Source organism: Pseudophryne corroboree, chromosome 4 (genome assembly GCF_028390025.1).
Source record: "Pseudophryne corroboree isolate aPseCor3 chromosome 4, aPseCor3.hap2, whole genome shotgun sequence".
NCBI lineage: Eukaryota > Metazoa > Chordata > Amphibia > Anura > Myobatrachidae > Pseudophryne > Pseudophryne corroboree.
Window position 1 is genome coordinate 367,534,154 of NC_086447.1, and position 23,062 is coordinate 367,557,215.

Genomic DNA, 23,062 nt, shown 5'->3' on the forward strand with positions numbered 1-23,062 from the left:
TCTGGGGCGACACTGGACCATGGGACATTCAAAGCTGCCCTTAGTAGAGGGTACAATCAGAAAAACATGAACACAAGACTTTTCCAACTGAATCATCTTTAAAAGTGAACACAGGAAAGCAAGAAAGCGGTGAACGCGCTGGTGAACAGAGGACATGAACAGAACAAAGGCATAGCTCAATAGGGACCTGGACTATGAATACTCCCAGTCTCAGCCTCCCAAACAGCTGGAATTACAGAAAAACTAAAATGGGGAGGTTAGCCAAACCTCAGTCAAGATACACCTGGTCATTTATGCCATCTAGGTTGGAGTCAAATCATAGAGTAGGTGAGACTCCAACTTCAGAAGCACACAAGGGGATCAGGCTGGGTACTAAGGCAACATAGAAAGTGCCTGAAACTCGAACTCCAGAATAAGAAACACCTTAAAGACAGACTAGCAATGTCCCTGCTAGACCACATCACGTGTCCAAAAGACAGAACGACCAACGGTGGGGAAAAAAAAGAAGGCTAGCGCCACCCCAGTCTCCAGTCCAGAACAGGCTTTTTTAAGGACTTGAGCTGCTATTCTGTTTATTGTTTTGCGTTTCCAAAGTACCAATTGGTTCTGTCAGGGACATGGGACTTCCTTTCCATCAGTGTGTTAGGAGGCTTTTTGGCAGGGCGGTTGCATAGAGAGTCTGGGTCAATTCATGTTGGTATGTCTGTTTCTTTGTTGGGACGTATCGGAGCAGCCAATCCTGCCACTCCTCCGAATACTTGTTCTACTTATAGTAGTAGGTCTTCTCTTCAGATGCATAGATTGGTAACTATTCTTGTGGTGTCTATTCTCCTGGTTCATTCTCTGAGTTGCATTCTGAGACTGGGGTGGCGCTAGCCTTTTTTCCCACCACATCTGCTGTATATCCTTGGTATGTTTGCTACTATCATCCTTAAGAGCCCATTATTTCTAAGATACATTTGTTTAAATATTTCCTCCAGACCTAGACAGGATAGCTGGGTTGTTATGCTGAAACTTGGTTTTGGAGTCTACCTCTTTTGTTTTGCAAGTGAAGACTAAGGGGTGGGGGTGGGGGTGGGGGTTTCAATTAGAAGAGAACAAACATCAGGAGCGAAAAACTGACATTTTTCACAGAGCTATCCAATTTGGCAGCCTGAAATTAAAAAAAAATTAAAAATTAAAAATTAAAAAAAAAAGACATTCTCTCCTGAAAATACACAAGTTCAGTGAAACCTATGTTTCCGGCAGAAACATCCCTTAGGCAGAGGAAACCATCCCTGATAAACCGTGGCTTGTGCCGGCCTATTAGGGATAATTGAATAGGCAAACATCCTGGGCTACATCACAAGGATATAGAAATGACTAAAAATAGACCGCAGTGAGACAGGCCACTATAAAAAGAAACCCTTGCCTGTCCAGGAAGCAACAACGTCTGTGCTAGACCCAATTGCAAAACCTGGGTAGGTGCTTTAAGCCTTGAGACACTGAAGAGTCAAAAGCAGAAAACACCCCTGCAACTCAAAGCCCATCCCCATCCTGACCCAGAACAGAGAAAGCGTGAAGAGTGGAACCATCGGCCCTCCAGCTGTTGTTGAACTACACATTCTAGCATGCCCTGCAACAGTTTTAGCATGGCCAAATAGCAAAACTGTAGCGAGGCATGCTGGTTTGTGTAATTCAACAACAGCTGGTGACCGAAGGTTCCCCATCCCTGATCTAAATCCACACTAAAGCAGGAAAATCACTAACCTGTTAGAAAAGAAAAAAAAAAAACACAGCCGAACATCAAGGTACCTTAAACTAGGTGTCAAGTTACTACCAGGCCCCTTTTGGAGATAGCCCTGAAGAAAAGGCTAGGCCGCACAATGCTGGTCCTGCCATTGTGTGCTTTTGAAAACCTCTGCTCTACTAACAGAGGAGAGAAGGTCACAGTAAAGTCTCGCCCAATAGGCAAAAAAGACTGAAAACATGGTTTGCAGAGAGGAGACACCTTGAAGTTACACTCGAATTAAGTGCCAGCTGCCATGTTCCCCTCGAGCAACCAATGGTCCAGTGACCCCAGGATAGAAAGAAAGATAAAATACTCTCCAGGTCATGGTGGCTTCACAGTGTCCTACTACAAGATATTACTTGACTACTTGATACATCACTTCTACTCCCTGTTCAGTATGGCTCTCCATGGTGCCCTTTTTAAAATCTATTCTAGGTGCATGAATTGTAGTTATATGTAAAGAGAGCAAAGATCCTACATTTTTATTATAGACCCATATGACTTTATGCCAAGATTTTGGATAACCGTTTAAATCAAATCCTGAATACACTTTGATTAAGGAGGAGTTATATCCAGTAGGCTAGCCAAGGATAATACCAGGACGACAGTGGACCTAATCCAAAGTACTATGAAAAGTAACAAAACCCAGCGGTCGTCCTGAAGTTGATGCCTTGAAAATATGACATGATTGGCAACTTTCCCACAAGCATTATAACCCTATGTACGACAACATAAGTAATCCAGGTATTAGAACGGGACACGTTCAATTTGCCGGCTGTCGGGATCCCTGCAGTCAGGATATGGATGCCAGAATCCAATACCGCCAGCCGGAATCCCTACAAAACAGGACTATTCTCATTCGTGGGTGTTCATGACACCCAGAGAGTGGGAATAGAGCCTGTTGCTAGTGCAGCAAGCCATTGAGCCCGCAGTGTGGCGAGCGCAGCGAGTCCACAAGGGGTCTCTTTGCGCTCGCCCCGCTGCCAGCATTCTGGCGGGCAGAATGCTGCTGTCGGGATATGGACAGCCGGCATCCCGCCTACCGGTAAATCATACTGAGAGGCAGATTTATTAAGCCTGGTGAAGTGATAAAGTGGAAGGTGATAAAGCACCAGCCAGTCAGCTCCTGTCATTTTTCAAACCCAGCCTGTGACATGGCAGTTAAGAGTTTACTGGCTGGTGCTTTATCACATTCCACTGTATCACTTCACCAGGCTTAATAAATCTGCCCCTAAATCCCTTAGAACCCATGGTGGCTTCACAAAGTGTTAAAGCATTGCAGACGGGGGACTTGGATGATATACTCCTTCCTCCTACCCAACCCAGTGGATCATTTGCCAAACCTTTATAGAATCAATGAAGACTAAGGCAAGCAAGTCCAAGGTTATAAAAATAAAAGTACAAAGCCCTGACACTTCATGAGCCCTGAAATGACAAATCCCACCAATGCCTCATCCCTTATGCTGAAAGAGTAGCAAAAAAAAAGAAAAAAAAAGGAAATATTTGGGCATTTTCATAACATCGTCCTGGAAAACCGCTCTTTACAGAATAGCTAGAGAACCCTTGATAACATGACTGGGAAGGATTATAGTCCGCCGCAGTACCACACTATGGGGCTGATTCTAAATTGGGAGCAAAGGAAAAAAGAACACAAGTTTATATCTGGAATAAACCATGTTGCAATGCAACAATAAAAAACAACATTTATTATGCTTGCATACAGGGTACATACTGGCTGCTTTTGCATGTAGCCAGGGCCGGATTAAGGCCGTAGCTATAATTTGTATCTGATTAATATAAACTGCATCAGATTTCACATACCTGGCAATGCTTAAGCGACTACACCAAGGGCTTATAAACATAGGCACTTTGTGGAAATGGTACAATTGGTATGAACTACGTTCATAGTGTACATAGGTCAACTGGCAGTGAAGTAGGGTTCACTAAAGTGCCAACAGCACACAAGTGTTAATATGAATGCTTGAGTGTGTTACTTGCACTTTCTTCACAAGGTTCAATGAGCCCTATTTGCAGTGCCGGATGAGCTACTTTAACTCAAATAGCTCATGCTAAATGTACCACCCAAATAAATCATACCAAAAGTAACACGGGTGCTTTCTCTGTTCTCTAAGAGAATGTGCGCGCATTTTAATGATGCCAGAGAATCAGCATGCCATATGATTCATTATAATAGCAGCTGTAGAAACTCACCACTTCCATTTTCTCCTCCTCTTTCTTCTCCTTTTCTTTTTCCTTCTTTTTGGCCTTGGCTGTGATGGACAGGACAGCAGTAGAGACCTGAGCGAGGAGAGTGTTTTCACATTTAGGAAATCTACATTTTCAGGATGGCAATATTATTATTCTAACCTATGGTAATTTAAATAGAAATAAAATAATAACAACAGAAATAAAAAAAGTTATTTTAAATACAACATGCTTTAATGCACTGTACATCCATAATTAAAGGGATGGTATTAGAAGAGACATTGCACTAACTAATGAATCTGCACAAGCACATACTGTATATTGGTGACCTACCTTCTCTTTCTCTTTTTCCTTGGGCACCTCTAGGGGGGCAGGGTAAGCAAATGTTGACGGTTTGCAGTTTGATCGATACTGAACTTTTGGCATCTGAAAACAGAAGACACCAGAACATATTACACATCAAACAGCCACCACACATGTTGAAATTGCTTGTGTTTGTCTATGTGCACATGTATGTATCATGAACAGGATTCCACACCACAGCCCATATATATTAAAAGTAGCCACTTAAGCGGAGCAACGGAACAGAGGTAGTGATAATTATTACTCACCTAATTATTTCTCCTGAAAATATGGAAGCCATGGGAATCATTTCCTCATACGCCTACAGCAAATGTGCTGTGTCAGGCTAATCAAGGAAAGCTACTCTGCAGATAAAGTTCTTCTTCCAGATGCCAGGGACACCAACACATTGCTTCAAGGCAGCAGTGTGTCATCAGACGGCGAACTCAACCTGCGTGCTATGTATTAACAGCCAATCCTCTATACAGGTTTAGCATCAAAGGACTAACCGGGCTAATATTAACCCTTAGGTGACTTTTAGTTCATGTTATGTCTCTCCTGACAGCCATTGAGAACCTATCGGTTCAGGCACTGGAGTGGGGAAAGAGTTAACATCTCATTAACCGTGATGTCCATCATTACTATGAGCTGCTAATGAGCGGTGAGTGATCCTGCATCATAAGGTCTGTAAGAGGATTATACTTTTCCCTTTCAAGTTTAGGGGGGCTTGTGATGTTAGTTATCGTAACCCATTCATTGCTATACCAAAAACCTGTTACATGGCCAACTAAATGGGCAGTGTGATATATAAACTGGCTGCAGCATACATTTTATAGAGCTGAGCACACTCACCTTAAGATCCTTGTTAAGACCAATGACACAGGTAGGAGTAAAAGATAAAGATAGGAAGTGCGAGAGCGGGAACCAAAACCAGAACTGAGTGAAAACCAGGACTCCAACCACTGACGGCATGTGAGTGTGACCAGTGCGTGACTGTAATGAAATGGTCACATTGTGTCCTCCTGCAAACAAGAAATGGGTTTGTATTAAAAAAAAAACTAGAGACAAGTACCGCTTGACAATTGTGATTGTTACGCAGTAAAATATAAAAGCTGCGTAGTCTTAAAAGAAGACGTTATAATTAAAATAATGACATCAGTCCAGAGTAGTGTGTGGCAGCTGACGTGTTAAAGGAGTGGCTAAGGCCAGGCCAACTTCCATCAGTGCAGGGTGAAGAGGGCAGCAGGCAGGGTCATTACCGCCATGGGGCCAGGTGCAGTTGTCTAATATTATTATAAAGCCATTATCCCTTGGCTTCTAGAGAAAAGTAATACATACAGTGACATTCCCCCAACAAAGGATAACTCTTTAGATTCTGGATGGCTTCCTGTTAAGTTCACTGACCAACACTAGCTCACAGGCCTCCGTGAGTCACCAATACATTGTAATACAATTATTTCAGAGTAAAACCATTATCTGTGCTTTGAAACATGTTTCTACCTGCATCAAGTATTCCCTGTGCCAGTATGGCACCAAACTTTGCCATCACGTCATCGTGTTTGTCATTAATCACTTTGGAATATAGTTGACGAAACTGACTGACCTATAAAAAGAAATGGTTGAATAGTTAGGAGAACCCTGGGAAAAAATCAAAGCAAAATAAGTCCCACTCATATGCACAGGTTCTACATATAATATAACCAGCTTTGCAGAATTCAGAACATTTGGTTTGGCAAAGTCTGACAGAAAGTCACTAAGAAGCAGAATAAATGATATTTTGAATAAAACCCACATTCACGTCTGCATCCTATGCTTCTAGTTTCTGCAGCTACATATTACACAGAAAGGTAGTAAGAACTGGTGTGGCCACTAAACATGCTCTTGGGCCAGTGACAGCCACAGCACATTGTACAGCCTGCACTATAATCATATCTTCAAGGAAGCAAGACTACAATGAGGCAGAAGCACAGCAGACCTAATGCTCCGCTGGCGCCTGCCGTCTCAGAGGGCCATATCCAGGATGTCAATCATGGGCATCGTCACGCTTACAGCTTATTATGGCACAATGACAAGTAACACCATGGAATAATGTCTTCTGTGCAAACCCCTGAACTGCTGGATAATCATGCTTAAAGCAAAAAATAAAGTTAGTAAACAAACACATGGATGCTAGCTAATACAACGGTCAATTAGCCAATACAGGGCTGGCAGCTATTTTTGCTAAATACGAGCCTTTGCCAGCAAAGTAGTATTTGGACATGAGAGCTGTGCCTCACTTCAGATCTCCATGCACATAGTGACTGATGGTTCTTCCAGGAAGACTGAGTCACTATAAAGGTTCTGCTCTGTGCATGGATTTGACTGCAGACACAGACTTTATTATCTCTTTCATAGACTGTTTATTTTAGTTCAATGTCAAGGTCTCTCAGATGGAACACTCTGGAAAGAGTCGCATACCAAAGTGGGGAGACCATCGCTGTACATGGCCGAACATGGGGTGCAAAATAAACTAGGAATAAATGTACTACATTATCAGCTGCTACAAACTTGGTAGAATAAAATTTATAAAGGGGGAAGGGTGTGTGTGTGTGTGTGTGTGTGTGTGTGTAGGGGGGGGGGGGGGGAATAAAAGTTACACAAGCAATCGTAACGGCCCTGCTGTAGAATTTGACAAGACGTAATCCATGTGCCTCCACTGCTCCGGCTCATTAAAATAGAACTTATTTTGGCTGATTTAGCAGGACTACTGCACATTCACTGGGTGTCTTGGTAAAATGGAAGCTTGTAACCATTCCAAAATCTACAGCAGTGTTTCGAAACTCCAACAGTGATAGTTTTCCAGACCTCCTAGTTGGTGCGCAGGTGTAGTCATTACTGGCTGACAAATTTGAAAAAAAATCCAATTATTTTACTTGTAATACTGAGGATATCTGAAACACATGTCCTGTTAGGGGTTTCCTGAGGAGTGGATTTGTGAAAATACTGATCTACAGAATAATGCTGCCCATATTCCTAAAGATGTAGTCAGATCTGGCTGGTTGGAATGAAAACCTGGTAATGGATGACAGCAAATGACAGTTGACCGTTTACTCCTAAATGCCGTAAAACTGACAAAAAATTATCGTTCTGACAAATTGGTTAAATCAAATGGATTTAACCAATTTTTCTGATCGACCATTTTTGTCTGTTTTCCAGTGTTTGGGAGTAAACGGTCAATTGTCATTTGCTCTCATCCATTTCCAGATTTTCATTCCGACCAGTCAGATCTGACAATAAATCTTTAGGTGTATGGGCAGCAGAAGAGTTAACTGATGGATAAATATAAGTGGGGACTTTGGTGTGTGTATATTAACAATTTGTATGAAGCTAAGAATGGACGAGACAATTTCATGGACAGAAAGATTGTCTCACAACATTAAATTGGAGGAGTGGGGCATGCTGGTATTAATGGCGATGGTAGGAATGGATAAAAACACAGGGGCCTATTTATTAATAGTATTTTGAAAGAAATCTCTGCAAAACAGAGGTTTTTAGATGATGCAGTCATAGAATGTAAGAAGAGGTGACCGCGGCAACTGTTAACCTACTTCTGCGATATCAGAAGTTGGAGGGAAGTTGGCTGGTCTGATGAAAAAAGTTGCTCAAATGTGTGGGGCACTGTTTTAGTTGGACAGTTGGTCAGATGGATGCTTGGAGGAAAGGTGTTTGGCCAGCTTACACAGCGGGTCGGTCTCACTTGGTAATAGGTTTTGCTCCATTCGATCAGAAAAGCTTCAGGACATACAAACTACATCTTAAAAGTGGTATACAATTGGGAGAAATACTGTAGTACTAACAGATTATTAATTGTGCGCTCAATGAGGGTAATTCAGAGTTGATCGCACCAGCAAATTTGTTAGCAGTTGGGCAAAACCATGTGCATTGCAGGGGGAGCAGATCTAACATTTGCAGAGAGAGTTATATTGTGGATGGGTTATTTTGTTTCTGTGCAGGGTAAATACTGGCTGCTTTATTTTTACACTGCAACTTAGATTTCAGTTTGAACACATCACACCCAAATCAAACTCTCTCTGCACATGTTATATCTGCCCCCCCTGCAGTGCACATGGTTTTGCCCAACTGCTAACAAATTTGCTGCTGCGATCAACTCTAAATTACCCCCATTGTGCAACATTTGCCACATAAAATGTATACCATTTTAACTTATATACTGTAAATATAAATTATTTCATAATGTGGAATAAGCTATGACTGGCAGTATACATCTGTTCCAGGATGAGGATGCTGAGGTGACAACTAGCTGGTGACAAAATGGAACACCAACATGCTTTGTGTTGGAAAGAGTCCTTTATATTTGGACCCTATTCACTCACCTTTGGGCAGGTAATTTCAGTCTGCTGTATCATAATCAAAGCGGATGAGATGAGTGCACCCTGGCGCACATAATTTACAGGGTCATTAGTCATTGGCTCCAGGAGGTTAATGGCTTCCTGTAACATATAGAAAGGCGTTAGTCTGGAAATTCATACACTAATTAATATGCACTTAATATTACATATTGCCAGGTCAGACTATGCACTTCTCACCTTGTTCCCAGTGCCAGAGCAGCAGATACCCAAGGCCATGGCTGCTCCATATCGCACATGAGGGTTGTAGCTCTCAGAGAGTAGTGACACCACACTGGGACATTGTTCTGGTGTTCTAAAGGAGGAAAGAGCATTTCAGTCATAAGAAAGTTATAAGGATAGATAATGCAAATAAAGATAGATACAGCAAATGCTTTTTAACTATAATCCATTAAAACAGAGGTGGGTAATCTGTGGCTCTAGGGCTGCCCTAGTGCTTATACCTACACTATACTTACCACATTCCTTGGTAAATACAATAATGCACTAAATCAGTATCATTTTTTGCAGAGGAGAAAACAATTTGTCACAAGGATTATAAGGACTGAACATAGAAACGTGAATGAAGGAAATTAAAAATAATGGAACTGATGAATTCCTGCTGGTAACAGGACAACCCTAGCAAGTAAAACAGGTGCTAAGGTTCTCATTGCACCACTATAAAATGGAAGAACGGCAGATCCTGCAAAGACTGCATGGATGGAGATGTTTATGAAACGGGTGTGGTTCATCAAATCGACAGTGTCTAGGTCGACCACTATAGGTCGACAGCCACTAGGTCGACATGGATGGAAGGTCGACAGGGTTTCTAGGTCGACATGTGCTAGGTCGACAGGTCTAAAGGTCGACATGAGGATTTTTTTTTTTTTTTTGGTGTCGTTTTCTTCGTAGAGTGACCGGGATCCAAAATTAGTGCACCGCTTCGCTCGCCATGCTTCGGGCATGGTGCCTTTGCTCCGCTACCGCTTCGCTCGGCACACTTTACCGTTCCAATCGTAGTCCACGTGGATCGTTAAGTATGAAAATTTTTTAAAAAAGATTTTTTTCCCGAAAAACTCATGTCGACCTTTAGACCTGTCGACCTAGAAACCCTGTCGACCTTCCATCCATGTCGACCTAGTGACTGTCGACCTATAGTGGTCGACCTAAACATTGTCGACCTAGACACTGTCGATCTTCAGACCGGATCCCTTATGAAACATCCAGCTGGTTTAACACAGAAGTATTATGCAAGAACATAAACTAAGCAAGTAGCGGCAACAGTAGACTGATTAGCAGCACGTTTTTAATGTCAACATTCTGCCACTATTCAATAAGTGTGCTATACCTTAAACAGCTAGGATAACTAAAAGCTGCAAGTAGCAGCATACTATACGTAACATCAAGTTCATATGAAGGAACAGATTGATATGGGGAAAAGAAGAGGCAATTCTGCGTTATAATACTTCTAGGGACAACCTTCCACTTCCCCAAAATCAATTGCAGTGTTTATTCCAGCGATATGCAAAACAATACACTTTGGGGGCTGCATTGGGTGGCCCTCTAACCTTCATCTTGGTGGCTGCACACTACTCTTAGGGTGTGTACACACGGTGAGATTTTTCTTATGATTCTGACTATAAAGTCCAAATCGTAAGAAAAGTTAGTGCAGATCGCAAAGTGAAAGTCACCTTGCGATCCCGATTCGATGCCGATGCGCGGTCGGCATCGCAAGACTAGATAGACTATGCAGGCAAGTCAATTTTGACTATCTCTATAGAAGAGATAGTCAAAATTGACACATAGCCAAAATCGCACATAGTCAATATCGCAAGCACACTCATTATGTGCTTGTGATACTGACTATGTGGCCGACCTAGCCCCTGTCGCATAGTGAGAATCGGGCATAGCCCGACTCTCACCGTAAGTACGGGCCCTTCAACTGTTTAATTTAACAAAATGAGATCTGTAATAACATAAGCAGGAACTTTAAACAAAGCAGGAAGGATCTAGGGCCCATTGGTGAAATGTGGTCCCAGGGCAGCCTACTGTCCATCACTGATTTATACTAATTACAGTTACAGGATGGGCCTCACATATCCAAAATTCTGAAACAGGATATTCCAAAATACAGATTTTTTTTTTGAGAATGACTAAGATAATGAGATAGTGACACCTTTGATTTCTGATGGGTCAATATGTAAATGTACACAAACTTTGTTTAATGCACAAAATTATTAAGGGGTCAATTCAAGTGTTATACCCTATGGCTGCCACCTGAAGGAGCAATTCAATTGTTGCTCCCTTCAGGTGCGAATAGCTGTGGAGGGGGGGGGGAGAATTACAGCTCGCCACCTCCTGAGATGGAGAGTCGAAATGTGCAGAGTGTCACATTTCGGCGCTCAAAGGAACTTGCATTGTAATTTAGTCTGGTTTAGTCGATTTGCATGGCTAAACCAGGTGCTTTTGAGCACTTAATCAGAGCAACAACTGAATTGCTCGAACAGGGGCCCATTACTTTCGGTGTCCCAAAAAACAACTGAGTCACCCCCTTTTAAAATATTTCTAAAATTAACTTCTAGTTGTGTGTATAAGGTATATGTGTCTTTATAAGCAAGAAAAAAAAGCAATTGGTTTCCCCAGAACCCTGAATGATAACAGTAACCAGATATAAATCCCACATAATAATAGAATTCAGAGATCTTCGTTACACATATTTGCGCAAATGTGTGGTTAAGCCCCAAAGCCGCATCAAGGCATCTCTGTATATTTGGGGTCCCTAGCGCTATATCTAGGTGCAGGGTGTGGCACCCCAAAACACCAGCATAAGCCAGAAAGTCCAGCGTAGCATACCAGTGAAAAAACTATGGTGTTAATAAATTAGTATTTAGGAAGCCGAAGCTATAGAGAAAGTGATACAAAAATGAAATGCAATTAAAATAGAGAAATAGTGTTAAAAAATTAATAAGTGAAAAGTGTTAATAGAATGTAAAGGTATGCCACACTAAAGCCATCCAGCTCCGCTAGTCCAGAGTCTATTATTATGTGGGATTTATATCTGGTTACTGTTATCATTCAGGGTGCTGGGGAAACCAATTGCTTTTTTTTTTTCTTGCTCAGAAATACCCCTCCCTTTCGAGCACCTGAATGATATCACTAAGCTAATTGAGCATCTACCAATCTATAGGTATCGTATGTGTCTTTATGTCTCATCCCCAAGAGATCTCTTTATGGTATGTTAATATTCCAAAATACAGAAAAAAACAAAAACAAATCTCCAAAATACTTCTGGTCCCAAGCATTTTGGATACAGGAGACAGCCTGTATTTAAAAAATTTTTTTTATATATATATATATATATATATATATATATATATAATAACCAAAGGAATCAGAGGACGCTTAGTAGCCTTTGTGGTTGTGAAGAGCAATACCCCACTTTTACTATCTTCCAACATAAAATTATGTTCAAGATTACATGTATGTGAACAAAAGGTTTGCTGATCTGTGTTAAACGGAGCACATTTTTATTAAAATATTTTTTGAGATATATTGACTCTGTATGGAATGCTGGTCTACTAGAAAGCTACTAAGCGCCCTCTGATTCATTTGGTGGTGATATGTGGTTTGAATCCTTACTAACAGGAGGATTGTTTTGGGAGGTGTGCTGTTCAAATAGCGCAAGATAAGGGCAAATTTGTGAATATATATATATATATATATATATATATATATCTCTATCTATCTCTATCGAGATAGAGAGAGAATTACACTTATATTAACTGCAATAGACATTTATAAATACTGCCCAATTAAAGTTGGTGAGAATAAAGGGTCATGGAATAAGCAACCTTAAAACATGTTGTCCATAGTAAAAACTTATTAAAAATAGTGAGCTGATTAAAACATTATGTAAACTCTGGCGTCTATGATATCCAAAGAAACCATTATTTTACCAAATGCTGTCATTTTCTGAACAGTAAAAGCATTAACCCAATTGTGTCAATGTCAAAGGTTACTAATGCATAGTGAGTTTAACCTAATGTTGTTAATACCATATATAGCAATAGAAACAACACAACATGCTGATTCACTGATACAATTATGCATTACAGTTCGTTCACTTTTTGATGAACTCTCAAACTATGTACAACACATTCTTATAGAGCTGGACACAGAAGAAACGGTATTTACTGATCCCATGAAAAGCTCAAAGGGTAGCTGACCATTCCTCCCCAATGACAGGGCCATTTAGAAGAAAATTATGCTTTATAATCACAATGTGGCAGAATTATAAATTGCCAACTGCGGAATACTTTGCCCGTCAAGTTCTAAAAAATCTCTGACCTAAATGCACTACAATATACGGTTATAATGTGGAATCCCCACAGTATGCTAGACTGGTCATTCTGCACCTATGACGTGAGCTGGGCAAGATCTAACAAAGAGAAGAGCATTTAGTGGATAAGAGTCACACATCACAAGGCAAGAGGATTCTCATGCCACACATTTTCCCATCAAAAGCACTTTATTCTTTTTTTTACCGTTATATGAATATCCTATATTGGTATGGTCTCTCTCCTCATACACAGTGGAGTCCATACATCATTAATTAGGTACCATATGAACGATTCAAAACACAAACTTATTTTGCTCTGGACTATTTAAAAAAATTTTTTTTTGCACACAACACTTTTTGGGTGTATTTAAACCTTGGCAAAGTAGATGTTTATGATTGATGTGAGTTTATAAAGGCTCAGTAGGACACCTGATTGAACAGAGCTCAATTCACTGATACTTTGTTACTCTGGAAGTGGTATCTAGCTACAATGTTTTATGTTAATTATGCATTTTTTGTGGGAATACTAGTTGGAATGGATATTTTAGCAGCAAACAATAGGCCAGCTCAGCTTTCACGTACAGTGGAGAGGCTTTGTAAACCAGCATGCTCTCCCAGGCAAGATGCAATGAGTGTGCAAAACTATTTGGAGATAAAGTATCCACCATCTGGGTTGGAATCCCCACAGTGCCACCAAAGGAGTACCAATCTACCAAGCTGCCAATGTAAGCTACTTGTCTTCATGGAACAGCTTTTGCCAAATGGATATAAAAAAAAGACACTGCTGAAATTACCCAAATGTTGTGTCCCACCACCTATGATCTGGACCCTGCCTCAACCAAGCTTCTATTAGTGTGTATGGAAAAAATTGGTGCTTTATTTGCAAAACTAGTTCAGTGCTCTTTTCAGACATTTTTGCTTAACAGCTTAAGGATGCAGTTGTCAACTTCTTAAAAAACCTAATTTAGACCCCGACTGCATGACCAACTACAGACCAGTATAAAACCTTCTTTTTATTATCATCCTTTATTTATATGGCGCCACAAGGGTTCTGCAGCGCCCAATTACAGAGTACATAAACAAATAATCAAAACAGGAAAACAGCAACTTACAGTTGACGACAATATAGGGAAAGTACAGGGTAAATAAACATAGCTACATCAGCAGATGACACTGAAATAAGTATCAGGTGGCAGAAGACTGCTGGATTTGGTGCAGTTGAAGATCATTAAAGTAAGAAAAAGGATAAGCACATGAGGGAAGAGGACCCTGCTCGTGAGAGCTTACATTCCAAAGGGGAGGGGTAGACAGACAGGGGCGACACAGATGGGGTACATAGCGAGCGTGGAACAGAGGGTTAGGATGAGATTTGGCTGGGTTTGGTGAAAAAGTGGGTCTTGAGTGCCCTTTTGAAGTTTTGTAGAGAGGTGGAGAGTCGGAGGGGGAGAGGTAGGGAATTCCAGAGAAGTGGTGCAGCACGTGAAAAATCTTGGAGGTAGGAGTGGGAGGAAGTAATCCGTAGGCAGGAGAGTCGGCGTGCATTAGCCGAGCGAAGAGGACAGGTGGGAATGTAAAGGGAGATAAGGTCAGAGATGTAGAATCCTTCAAAAATAGACTCAAGACTTTCACTAATATCCACTGTTAAACTTGTTTTGTATTTTGTGCTGTAAAGGCAAATGTAAAGCACTTAAGTTCTATTAAGAGAAAAGCGATCTATTAATAACATTATCATTTTAGTTTCTATGTATGTAATATTCTATTAAATAAATGGTTCTTACACAAGGACTGATTTCAGGTTCGTCAGTATCTTTCTTTGAATTATTTTTTAAAACACATCTGTAATTTGAATGTAGCAGTGGGTGGGGTCTGATGTCATTTTGGGCAGTGACAGTTTGGATAACAGAAAAAGATCAGACAATGGGGACAAACATACCCCCATTGTTTGCACATAAATATATCTAGCATGTGCCTTTTCCCCTGCTAATACAGAGAGTGTGCTTTAGGCTAGAGTGTAAAGTGTACTATTTTGTACATTTAAAGGTTTAAAACTCAACTGCAAAAGTATGTTATACTAAGAGAACCCACTGCATATAAACATTTGAAACCAATGATTGAAGTGGATGAAAACCGTAGCTTACTGTAAACACTTGGCAAGCAACTAATCTAGATGGAAATCACGTCTGCAGGCAAGCAACAAAGTTGTACACAAACAGTGCATGTGATCGGAAATGTCAAAAACTACATAAGCAGCATTTTCCTAAGAAAACAAATGTTACCTTGTAATCCATGTGGCATCTATACTATTAATAAAATACTTTTTGTTTGTATGTTTGCAAAAAAACTCAAGACCTACTAAACTGATTTTGATCCGGTGTTCACCAAAATGTTCCTTGAGATCTTTGAAGTAACATAGGTATCATCTCAGCTCCTCCTCCTGTCAGGACCCTGAGCAGCCAACCAGAAGCCTCAAGATGGCCACCGCTAACCCGAGTCAGCAGCACTGCAGTCAGGGACACAGGGGGGTGTATGTGCCTTGGTACCAACCCCCCTCCCTCCTTCCTACTGAATACGTCTATTGCTGTTTAAATTGAAGTGCTTACAATTTCCCTTAAGAATATGTTTTGAATGATAATAAAAGCACAAGGCCAGTCTTTAATGTCGTCGGTGTGGACTTGAGCAGCGAGCTCTTCTCACATGGTCAGTTACAGTGGGCATTGAAAGTTTGGGCACCCCAGGCAAAATTTCATTTTAAATGTGCAAAAAGAAGTCAAGGAAAGATGGAAAAATCTCCAAAAGGCATCAAATTACAGGTTAGACATTCTTATAACATGTCAAAAACAGTTTGATTTTATTTCCATCATTTACACTTTCAAAAGAACAGAAAACAAAAAATGGCGTCTGCAAAAGTTTGGGCACCCTGCAGAGTTAATACCTTGTACTGCCCCCTTTGGCAAGTATCACAGCTTGTAAACGCTTTTTGTAGCCAGCCAAGAGTCTTTCAATTCTTGTTTGAGGTATCTTCGCCCATTCTTCCTTACAAAAGTCTTCCAGTTCTTTGAGATTCCTGGGCTGTCTGTGACGCACTGCTCTTTTAAGGTGTATCCATAGATTTTCAATTATGTTGAGGTCAGGAGATTGTGAAGGCCATGGCAAAACCTTCAGTTTACACCTCTTGATGTAATCCACCGCGGATTTTGAGGTGTGTTTAGGATCATTATCCATTTGTAGAAGTCAGCCTCTCTTTAACTTCAGCTTTTTCACAGATGGCATCAAGTTAGTGTCCAAAATTTGCTGGAATCTTATTGAATCCATTTTTTCATTCTACTCGTGAAATGTTCCCTGTGCCACTGGCTGCAATACAACCCCAAAGCATGATTGATCCACCTCCATGCTTAACAGTTGGACAGAGGTTCTTTTCATTAAATTCTGTGCCCTTCCTTCTCCAAACGTACCTTTGCTCATTGCGGCCAAAAAGTTTTATTTTAACCTCATCGGTCCAGAGAACTTTATTCCAAAATGCATCAGGCTTGTCTATATGTTCATTTGCAAACTTCAAACACTGATTTTTGTGGTGAGGACGTAGAAGAAGTTTTCTTCTGATGACTCTTCCATGAAGACCATATTTGTACAAGTATCTCTTTATAGTGGTACCACAACTCCAGTGTCTGGCAGATCTTCCTGGAGGGATCGTGCAGTCAAACGTGGATTTTTACTTGCTTTCCTCACAATCCTGCGAGCTGTTCTGTCTGATATTTTTTTTTGTCTTCCAGATCTTGCTTTAACTTAGACTGTTCCTCATGACTGCCATTTCTTAATTACATCTGAGAACGCTTTGCTATCTTCTTATAGCCTTCTCCTGCTTTGTGAGCGTCAACTATTCTCAGTTTCAGTGTTCTACACAACTGCTTAGAGGAACCCATGGTGCTGATTGTTGGAGCAAGGTCAGATGAGTCTGGGCTTTTAAAACCTTTGAGATTGACATCACCTGGTCTTTCCAGACGATGATTGAGAACAATCCATGACACTGCCAGGTATCAGCTGTCCAAAGGGGGCAGTACAAGGTATTAACTCTGCAGGGTGCCCAAACTTTTACAGACGCCATTTTTTGTTTTCTGTTCGTTTGAAAGTGTAAATGATGGAAATAAAATCAAATTTTTTTGACATGTTATAAGAATGTCTAATCTGTAATTTGATGCCTTTTGGAGATTTTTCCATCTTTCCTTGGCTTCTTTTTGCACATTAAAATTAATTTTTGCCTGAGGTGCCCAAACTTTCAATCCCCACTGTATATGTGGGTCTCTCCTGTATCGGTAATGCCACCAATCAAATCATAACAGATGACAGTAATAAGACAAGTAATGCCACCAATCAAATCATAACAGATGACAGTAATAAGACAAGTAATGTCGTTTACAACAAAGCATTTACAGACTGAAGAAATTGGTAAACAATACGAATTTGTCAATTTTTTTAATTTTTTTTTTTTACTACAGATGATATTAAGACAGATGCGTGAATTAAACAAATTGGAAAGAAAATTATGCATCATTGAATAAAATAATTACTTGGCATCGTTGAATAAAATTAATAATCACTCCACAACAATGGGTAGGCAATTCTAGTTGTGCAAATAAAATACATATACTCAAATATATTTTCAAATAAAACCGCAAAACAAAATTAATGGCAATCATTAGTTCCGTTCCCTGAGCAGTGTACATATATATGCATATTATACACACATTCCATCTTTAGAACACAGGAGTTACATCTGTAACAGACTGCACTAATTCCCTTGGATCCTGTGCATGTTACGCCCCTCTTGTTACCACCCGAGATCTGACAGACTGCTATAATGTCACAAGTTATCAGAGCACTGATTGTGTTTGCATATAGAACTGTATAACAAAAATATACAGTGTAAACTCCAGCCAGGAGCGCCGGTCAGCCGTACTACACCCATTAAAAAGGCATTGTAATAAGAACCAGTGGAGACCTGACAGAGTCCGCACTTCTATCCCCTGCTGTGCTCTGCGTTCTGCTCCTGGCTGGAGTTTACACTGTATATTTTTGTTATACAGTTCTATATGCAAACACAATCAGTGCTCTGATAACTTGTGACATTATAGCAGTCTGTCAGATCTCGGGTGGTAACAAGAGGGACGTAACATGGGGTGTAGTACGGCTGACCGCCGGTCAGCTTACAGACGCCGGGATCCCGGCAGCATACCGACGCCGGGATCCCGGCGGGGAGGGGCGAGTGCAGCAAGCCCCTTGCGGGCTCGGTGCGCTCGCCACGCTGCGGGCTCGGTGCGCTCGCCACGCTGCGGGCTCGGTGGCGATCACTCTATGGGTGTCGTGGACACCCACGAGTGGAAATAGTCCCTGTTGGTCGGCATGCCGACCATTGGGACAGTGACCCGTCGGGCTGGTGGAGGAGGTCATGTGACTGTCGGTCAGCTAACCGGCGGTCACATGAATACCACCCTTTTTAATGACACTGTATCCTGCACAGAAACAATTTGTTGTGTGCCACTATACGACAGCAGAATTTAGAAACTTGGTATTGATGCAGAAAATAATTGTGTAAAATGGATGAGAGTAGGGTTCTAGTAAATTCTAGACATTCTAATGCTGATATTGTAAATGCCTGTGCAAAGACAACAAGGGAACACCACTTCTAAATGAGTCCAAAGGTATAGGGGTAACACAGATGGAAACTTAGCTGAACCTCTTTCACATGCCTTATAATGTAAAAGAACACTAGAGGTGTACAGCCTGACATCTCTGGTTCATGACTGAGCTCAGGAGAGACCCAAATACTTCAAATAAAACTTCAAACATCTTTGAAACTAAAAAAGAAAGTTTATTTCAAATGTTGATTCTAGTTATAATCTAACTATATCAGGTCTGCCAAACCTCCATGCCTCAAAATTAAACATAAGATTAAGAACACCTATCTAAATAAGTACAGAAAGAGTCATCAGTTTGGAAAGAATGCGTGTTGGCCAAGAAACTTTTATTGGATTCATTTTCCTTTATTGTCTATATAAACTAGGTATGCACAACACCAGACTACACCAGTTGATTAAGGACTATAAGTAATACCTAACTTTATGCATCAAACTTCTATTTCGTTATGGACTGTCCGCTTGTGATCAGAGGCCTTCTATGGATTTTTTGTCTGTTAATAACCTTTCTAGTTTAATTACTGGATGTCACAATAGTAAAGCAGTCCGTAAAATACAAAAACTATATCAATGTTAATAAAATACATGTAATTAATACAGAGATGACTGAGCACAGTTCAGCACCCATAAACATCTTACTTAAAGGGAGCGTCACACATTATTTTAAAATAAACAGCCATATAACCCAAATTAAGGGTTTAGTAAAAAATATATATAATAATAATAATAAATAAAACATTTAAAAAAAATAAAATAAGATTTTAAACCTACCGGTAAATCTTTTTCTCCTAGTCCGTAGAGGATGTTGGGGACTCCGTAAGGACCATGGGGATAGACGGGCTCCGCAGGAGACATGGGCACTAAGAAAGAACTTTAGGTATGGGTGTGCACTGGCTCCTCCCTCTATGCCCCTCCTCCAGACCTCAGTTAGAGAAACTGTGCCCAGAGGAGACGGACAGTACGAGGAAAGGATTTGTTAATCCAATGGCAAGATTCATACCAGCCCACACCATTCACACTGTATAACCAGGGTAAATACGAACCAGTTAACAGGTTGAAACAACACAGCATCAGACCAAGACTGATGAAAACTGTAACATAACCCTTATGTAAGCAAAAACTATATACAAGTCTTGCAGAAGTAGTCCGCACTTGGGGCGGGCGCCCAGCATCCTCTACGGCCTAGGAGAAAATAAGATTTTACTTACCGGTAAATCTATTTCTCGTAGTCCGTAGTGGATGCTGGGGACTCCGTAAGGACCATGGGGGGGAATAGACGGGCTCCGCAGGAGACATGGGCACTTTAAGAAAGAATTTGGATTCTGATGTGCTCTGGCTCCTCCCTCTATGACCCTCCTCCAGACCTCAGTTAGAGAAACTGTGCCCGGAAGAGCTGACAGTACAAGGAAAGGATTTTGGTAATCCAGGGCAAGATACATACCAGCCACACCAATCACACCGTATAACTTGTGATAACCTTACCCAGTTAACAGTATGAACAACAACAGAGCATCAGATCAATGCTAATGCAACTATAATATAACCCTTATTGAAGCAATAACTATATACAAGCATTGCAGAAGAAGTCCGCACTTGGGACGGGCGCCCAGCATCCACTACGGACTACGAGAAATAGATTTACCGGTAAGTAAAATCTTATTTTCTCTAACGTCCTAGTGGATGCTGGGGACTCCGTAAGGACCATGGGGATTATACCAAAGCTCCCAAACGGGCGGGAGAGTGCGGATGACTCTGCAGCACCGAATGAGCAAACACAAGGTCCTCCTCAGCCAGGGTATCAAACTTGTAGAACTTTGCAAAGGTGTTTGAACCTGACCAAGTAGCCGCTCGGCAAAGCTGTAATGCCGAGACCCCTCGGGCAGCCACCCAAGAAGAGCCCACACCTTCCTTGTGGAATGGGCCTTAACTGATTTAGGCAGCGGCAATCCAGCCGCAGAATGAGCCTGCTGAATCTTGTTACAGATCCAGCGAGCAATAGTCTGCTTTGAAGCAGGCGCCCCAAGCTTGTTGGAAGCATACAGGATAAATAAAGATTCTGTTTTCCTGACCCTAGCCGTTCTGGCTACATAAACCTTCAAAGCCCTGACCACATCCAGTAACTCGGAATCCTCCAAGTCATTAGTAGCCACAGGCACCACAATAGGTTGGTTTATATGAAATGATGAAACCACCTTTGGCAGAAATTGTGGGCGGGTCCGCAATTCTGCTCTATCAGCATGGAAAACCAGATAAGGGCTTTGATGTGACAAAGCCGACAATTCTGACACACGCCTAGCCGAAGCCAAGGCTAGTAGCATGACCACCTTCCAGGTGAGATATTTCAATTCCACCGTCTTGAGTGGTTCAAACCAGTGTGATTTCAGGAAACTCAACACCACGTTAAGATCCCAAGGTGCCACTGGAGGCACAAAAGGGGGCTGAATATGCAGCACTCCTTTTACAAACGTCTGAATTTCAGGTAGAGAAGCCAGTTCTTTTTGAAAGAAAATGGATAGGGCCAAAATCTGGACCTTAATGGAACCCAATTTTAGGCCCAAAGTCACTCCCGACTGTAGGAAGTGAAGGAAACGGCCCAGCTGGAATTCCTCCGTAGGGGCATTCCTGGCCTCACACCAAGCAACATATTTTCGCCATATACGGTGATAATGTTGAGCCATCACGTCCTTCCTAGCCTTTATCAGCGTATGAATGACCTCATCCGGAATGCCTTTTTCTGCTAGGATCCGGCGTTCAACCGCCATGACGTCAAACGCAGCCGCGGTAAGTCTTGGAACAGACAGGGCCCCTGTTGCAACAAATCCTGTCTTAGAGGCAGAGGCCACGGGTCCTCTGTGAGCATTTCTTGCAGATCTGGATACCAAGTCCTTCTTGGCCAATCCGGAACAATGATTATTGTTCTCACTCCTCTTTTTCTTATGATTCTCAGCACCTTGGGTATGAGAGGAAGGAAGGAGGAGGAAATACATAGACCGACTGGAACACCCACGGCGTCACCAGTGCGTCCACAGCTATCGCCTGATGGTCTCTTGACCTGGCGCAATACTTCTGTAGCTTCTTGTTGAGGCGGGATGCCATCATGTCCACCTGTGGCAGCTCCCACCGACTTGCAACCTGCGCGAAGACTTCTTGATGAAGTCCCCATTCTCCCGGGTAGAGGTCGTGCCTGCTGAGGAAGTGTGCTTCCCAGTTGTCCACTCCCGGAATGAACACTGCTGACAGTGCGCTTACGTGATTCTCCGCCCAGCGAAGAATTCTGGTGGCTTCTACCATTGCCACCCTGCTCCTTGTGCCGCCTTGGCGGTTTACATGAGCCACTGCAGTGATGTTGTCTGACTGAATCAGAACCGGGTGGTCGCGAAGTAGGGACTCCGCTTGGCATAGGGCGTTGTATATGGCCCTTAGTTCCAGGATGTTGATGTGGAGGCAAGTCTCCTGACTTGACCACAGACCTTGGAAATTTCTTCCCTGTGCGACTGCCCCCCACCCTCAGAGGCTTGCATCCGTGGTCACCAGGAACCAGTCTTGAATGCCGAATCTGCGGCCCTCGAGGAGGTGAGCACTCTGCAGCCACCACAGGGGAGACACCCTGGCCCTGGGGGATAGGGTGATTAACCGATGCATCTGAAGATGTGATCCGGACCATTTGTACAGTAGATCCCATTGAAAGGTCCTCGCATGGAACCTGCCGAAGGGAATGGCCTCATATGATGCCACCATCCTTCCCAGGACTCGCGTGAAGTGATGCACCGACACCTGTTTTGGTTTCAATAGGTTTCTGACCAGTGCCATGAGCTCTTGAGCCTTCTCCATCGGGAGATAAACCCTCTTCTGGTCTGTGTCCAGAATCATGCCCAGGAAGGGCAGACGAGTCGTAGGAATCAACTGCGACTTTGGAATATTTAGAATCCAGCCGTGTTCTCGTAACACTTCCAGAGAGAGTGCTACGCTGATCAGCAACTGCTCTCTGGACCTCGCCTTTATGAGGAGATCGTCCAAGTATGGGATAATTGTGACCCCTTGCTTCCGCAGGAGTACCATCATTTCTGCCATTACCTTGGTAAAAATTCTCGGTGCCGTGGAGAGACCAAACGGCAACATCTGAAATTGGTAATGGCAATCCTGTACCACAAATCTGAGGTACGCCTGATGAGGTGGATAAATGGGGACATGAAGGTATGCATCCTTTATGTCCAGAGACACCATAAAATCCCCCCCTTCCAGGCTTGCGATGACCGCTCTGAGCGATTCCATCTTGAACTTGAACCTTTTCAGGTATATGTTCAGGGATTTTAAATTCAATATGGGTCTG

At 42.0% G+C, this 23,062-nt stretch overlaps 1 protein-coding gene across 1 annotated transcript in view; it reads right to left on the reverse strand.

Annotated features, from left to right (window-relative positions):
- The window catches only part of PSMD1 (proteasome 26S subunit, non-ATPase 1), a 211,607-nt gene that overhangs the window by 23,758 nt on the left and 164,787 nt on the right, over positions 1 to 23,062 (reverse strand). The window contains exons 17-22 of the mRNA XM_063916562.1: positions 8,905 to 9,019; positions 8,692 to 8,808; positions 5,819 to 5,921; positions 5,171 to 5,340; positions 4,310 to 4,402; positions 3,983 to 4,069 (exon numbers count right to left, since the gene is read on the reverse strand). Of these exons, the coding sequence (XP_063772632.1) occupies positions 3,983 to 4,069; positions 4,310 to 4,402; positions 5,171 to 5,340; positions 5,819 to 5,921; positions 8,692 to 8,808; positions 8,905 to 9,019 (685 nt within the window). The remainder of the gene's footprint in view (positions 1 to 3,982; positions 4,070 to 4,309; positions 4,403 to 5,170; positions 5,341 to 5,818; positions 5,922 to 8,691; positions 8,809 to 8,904; positions 9,020 to 23,062) is intronic.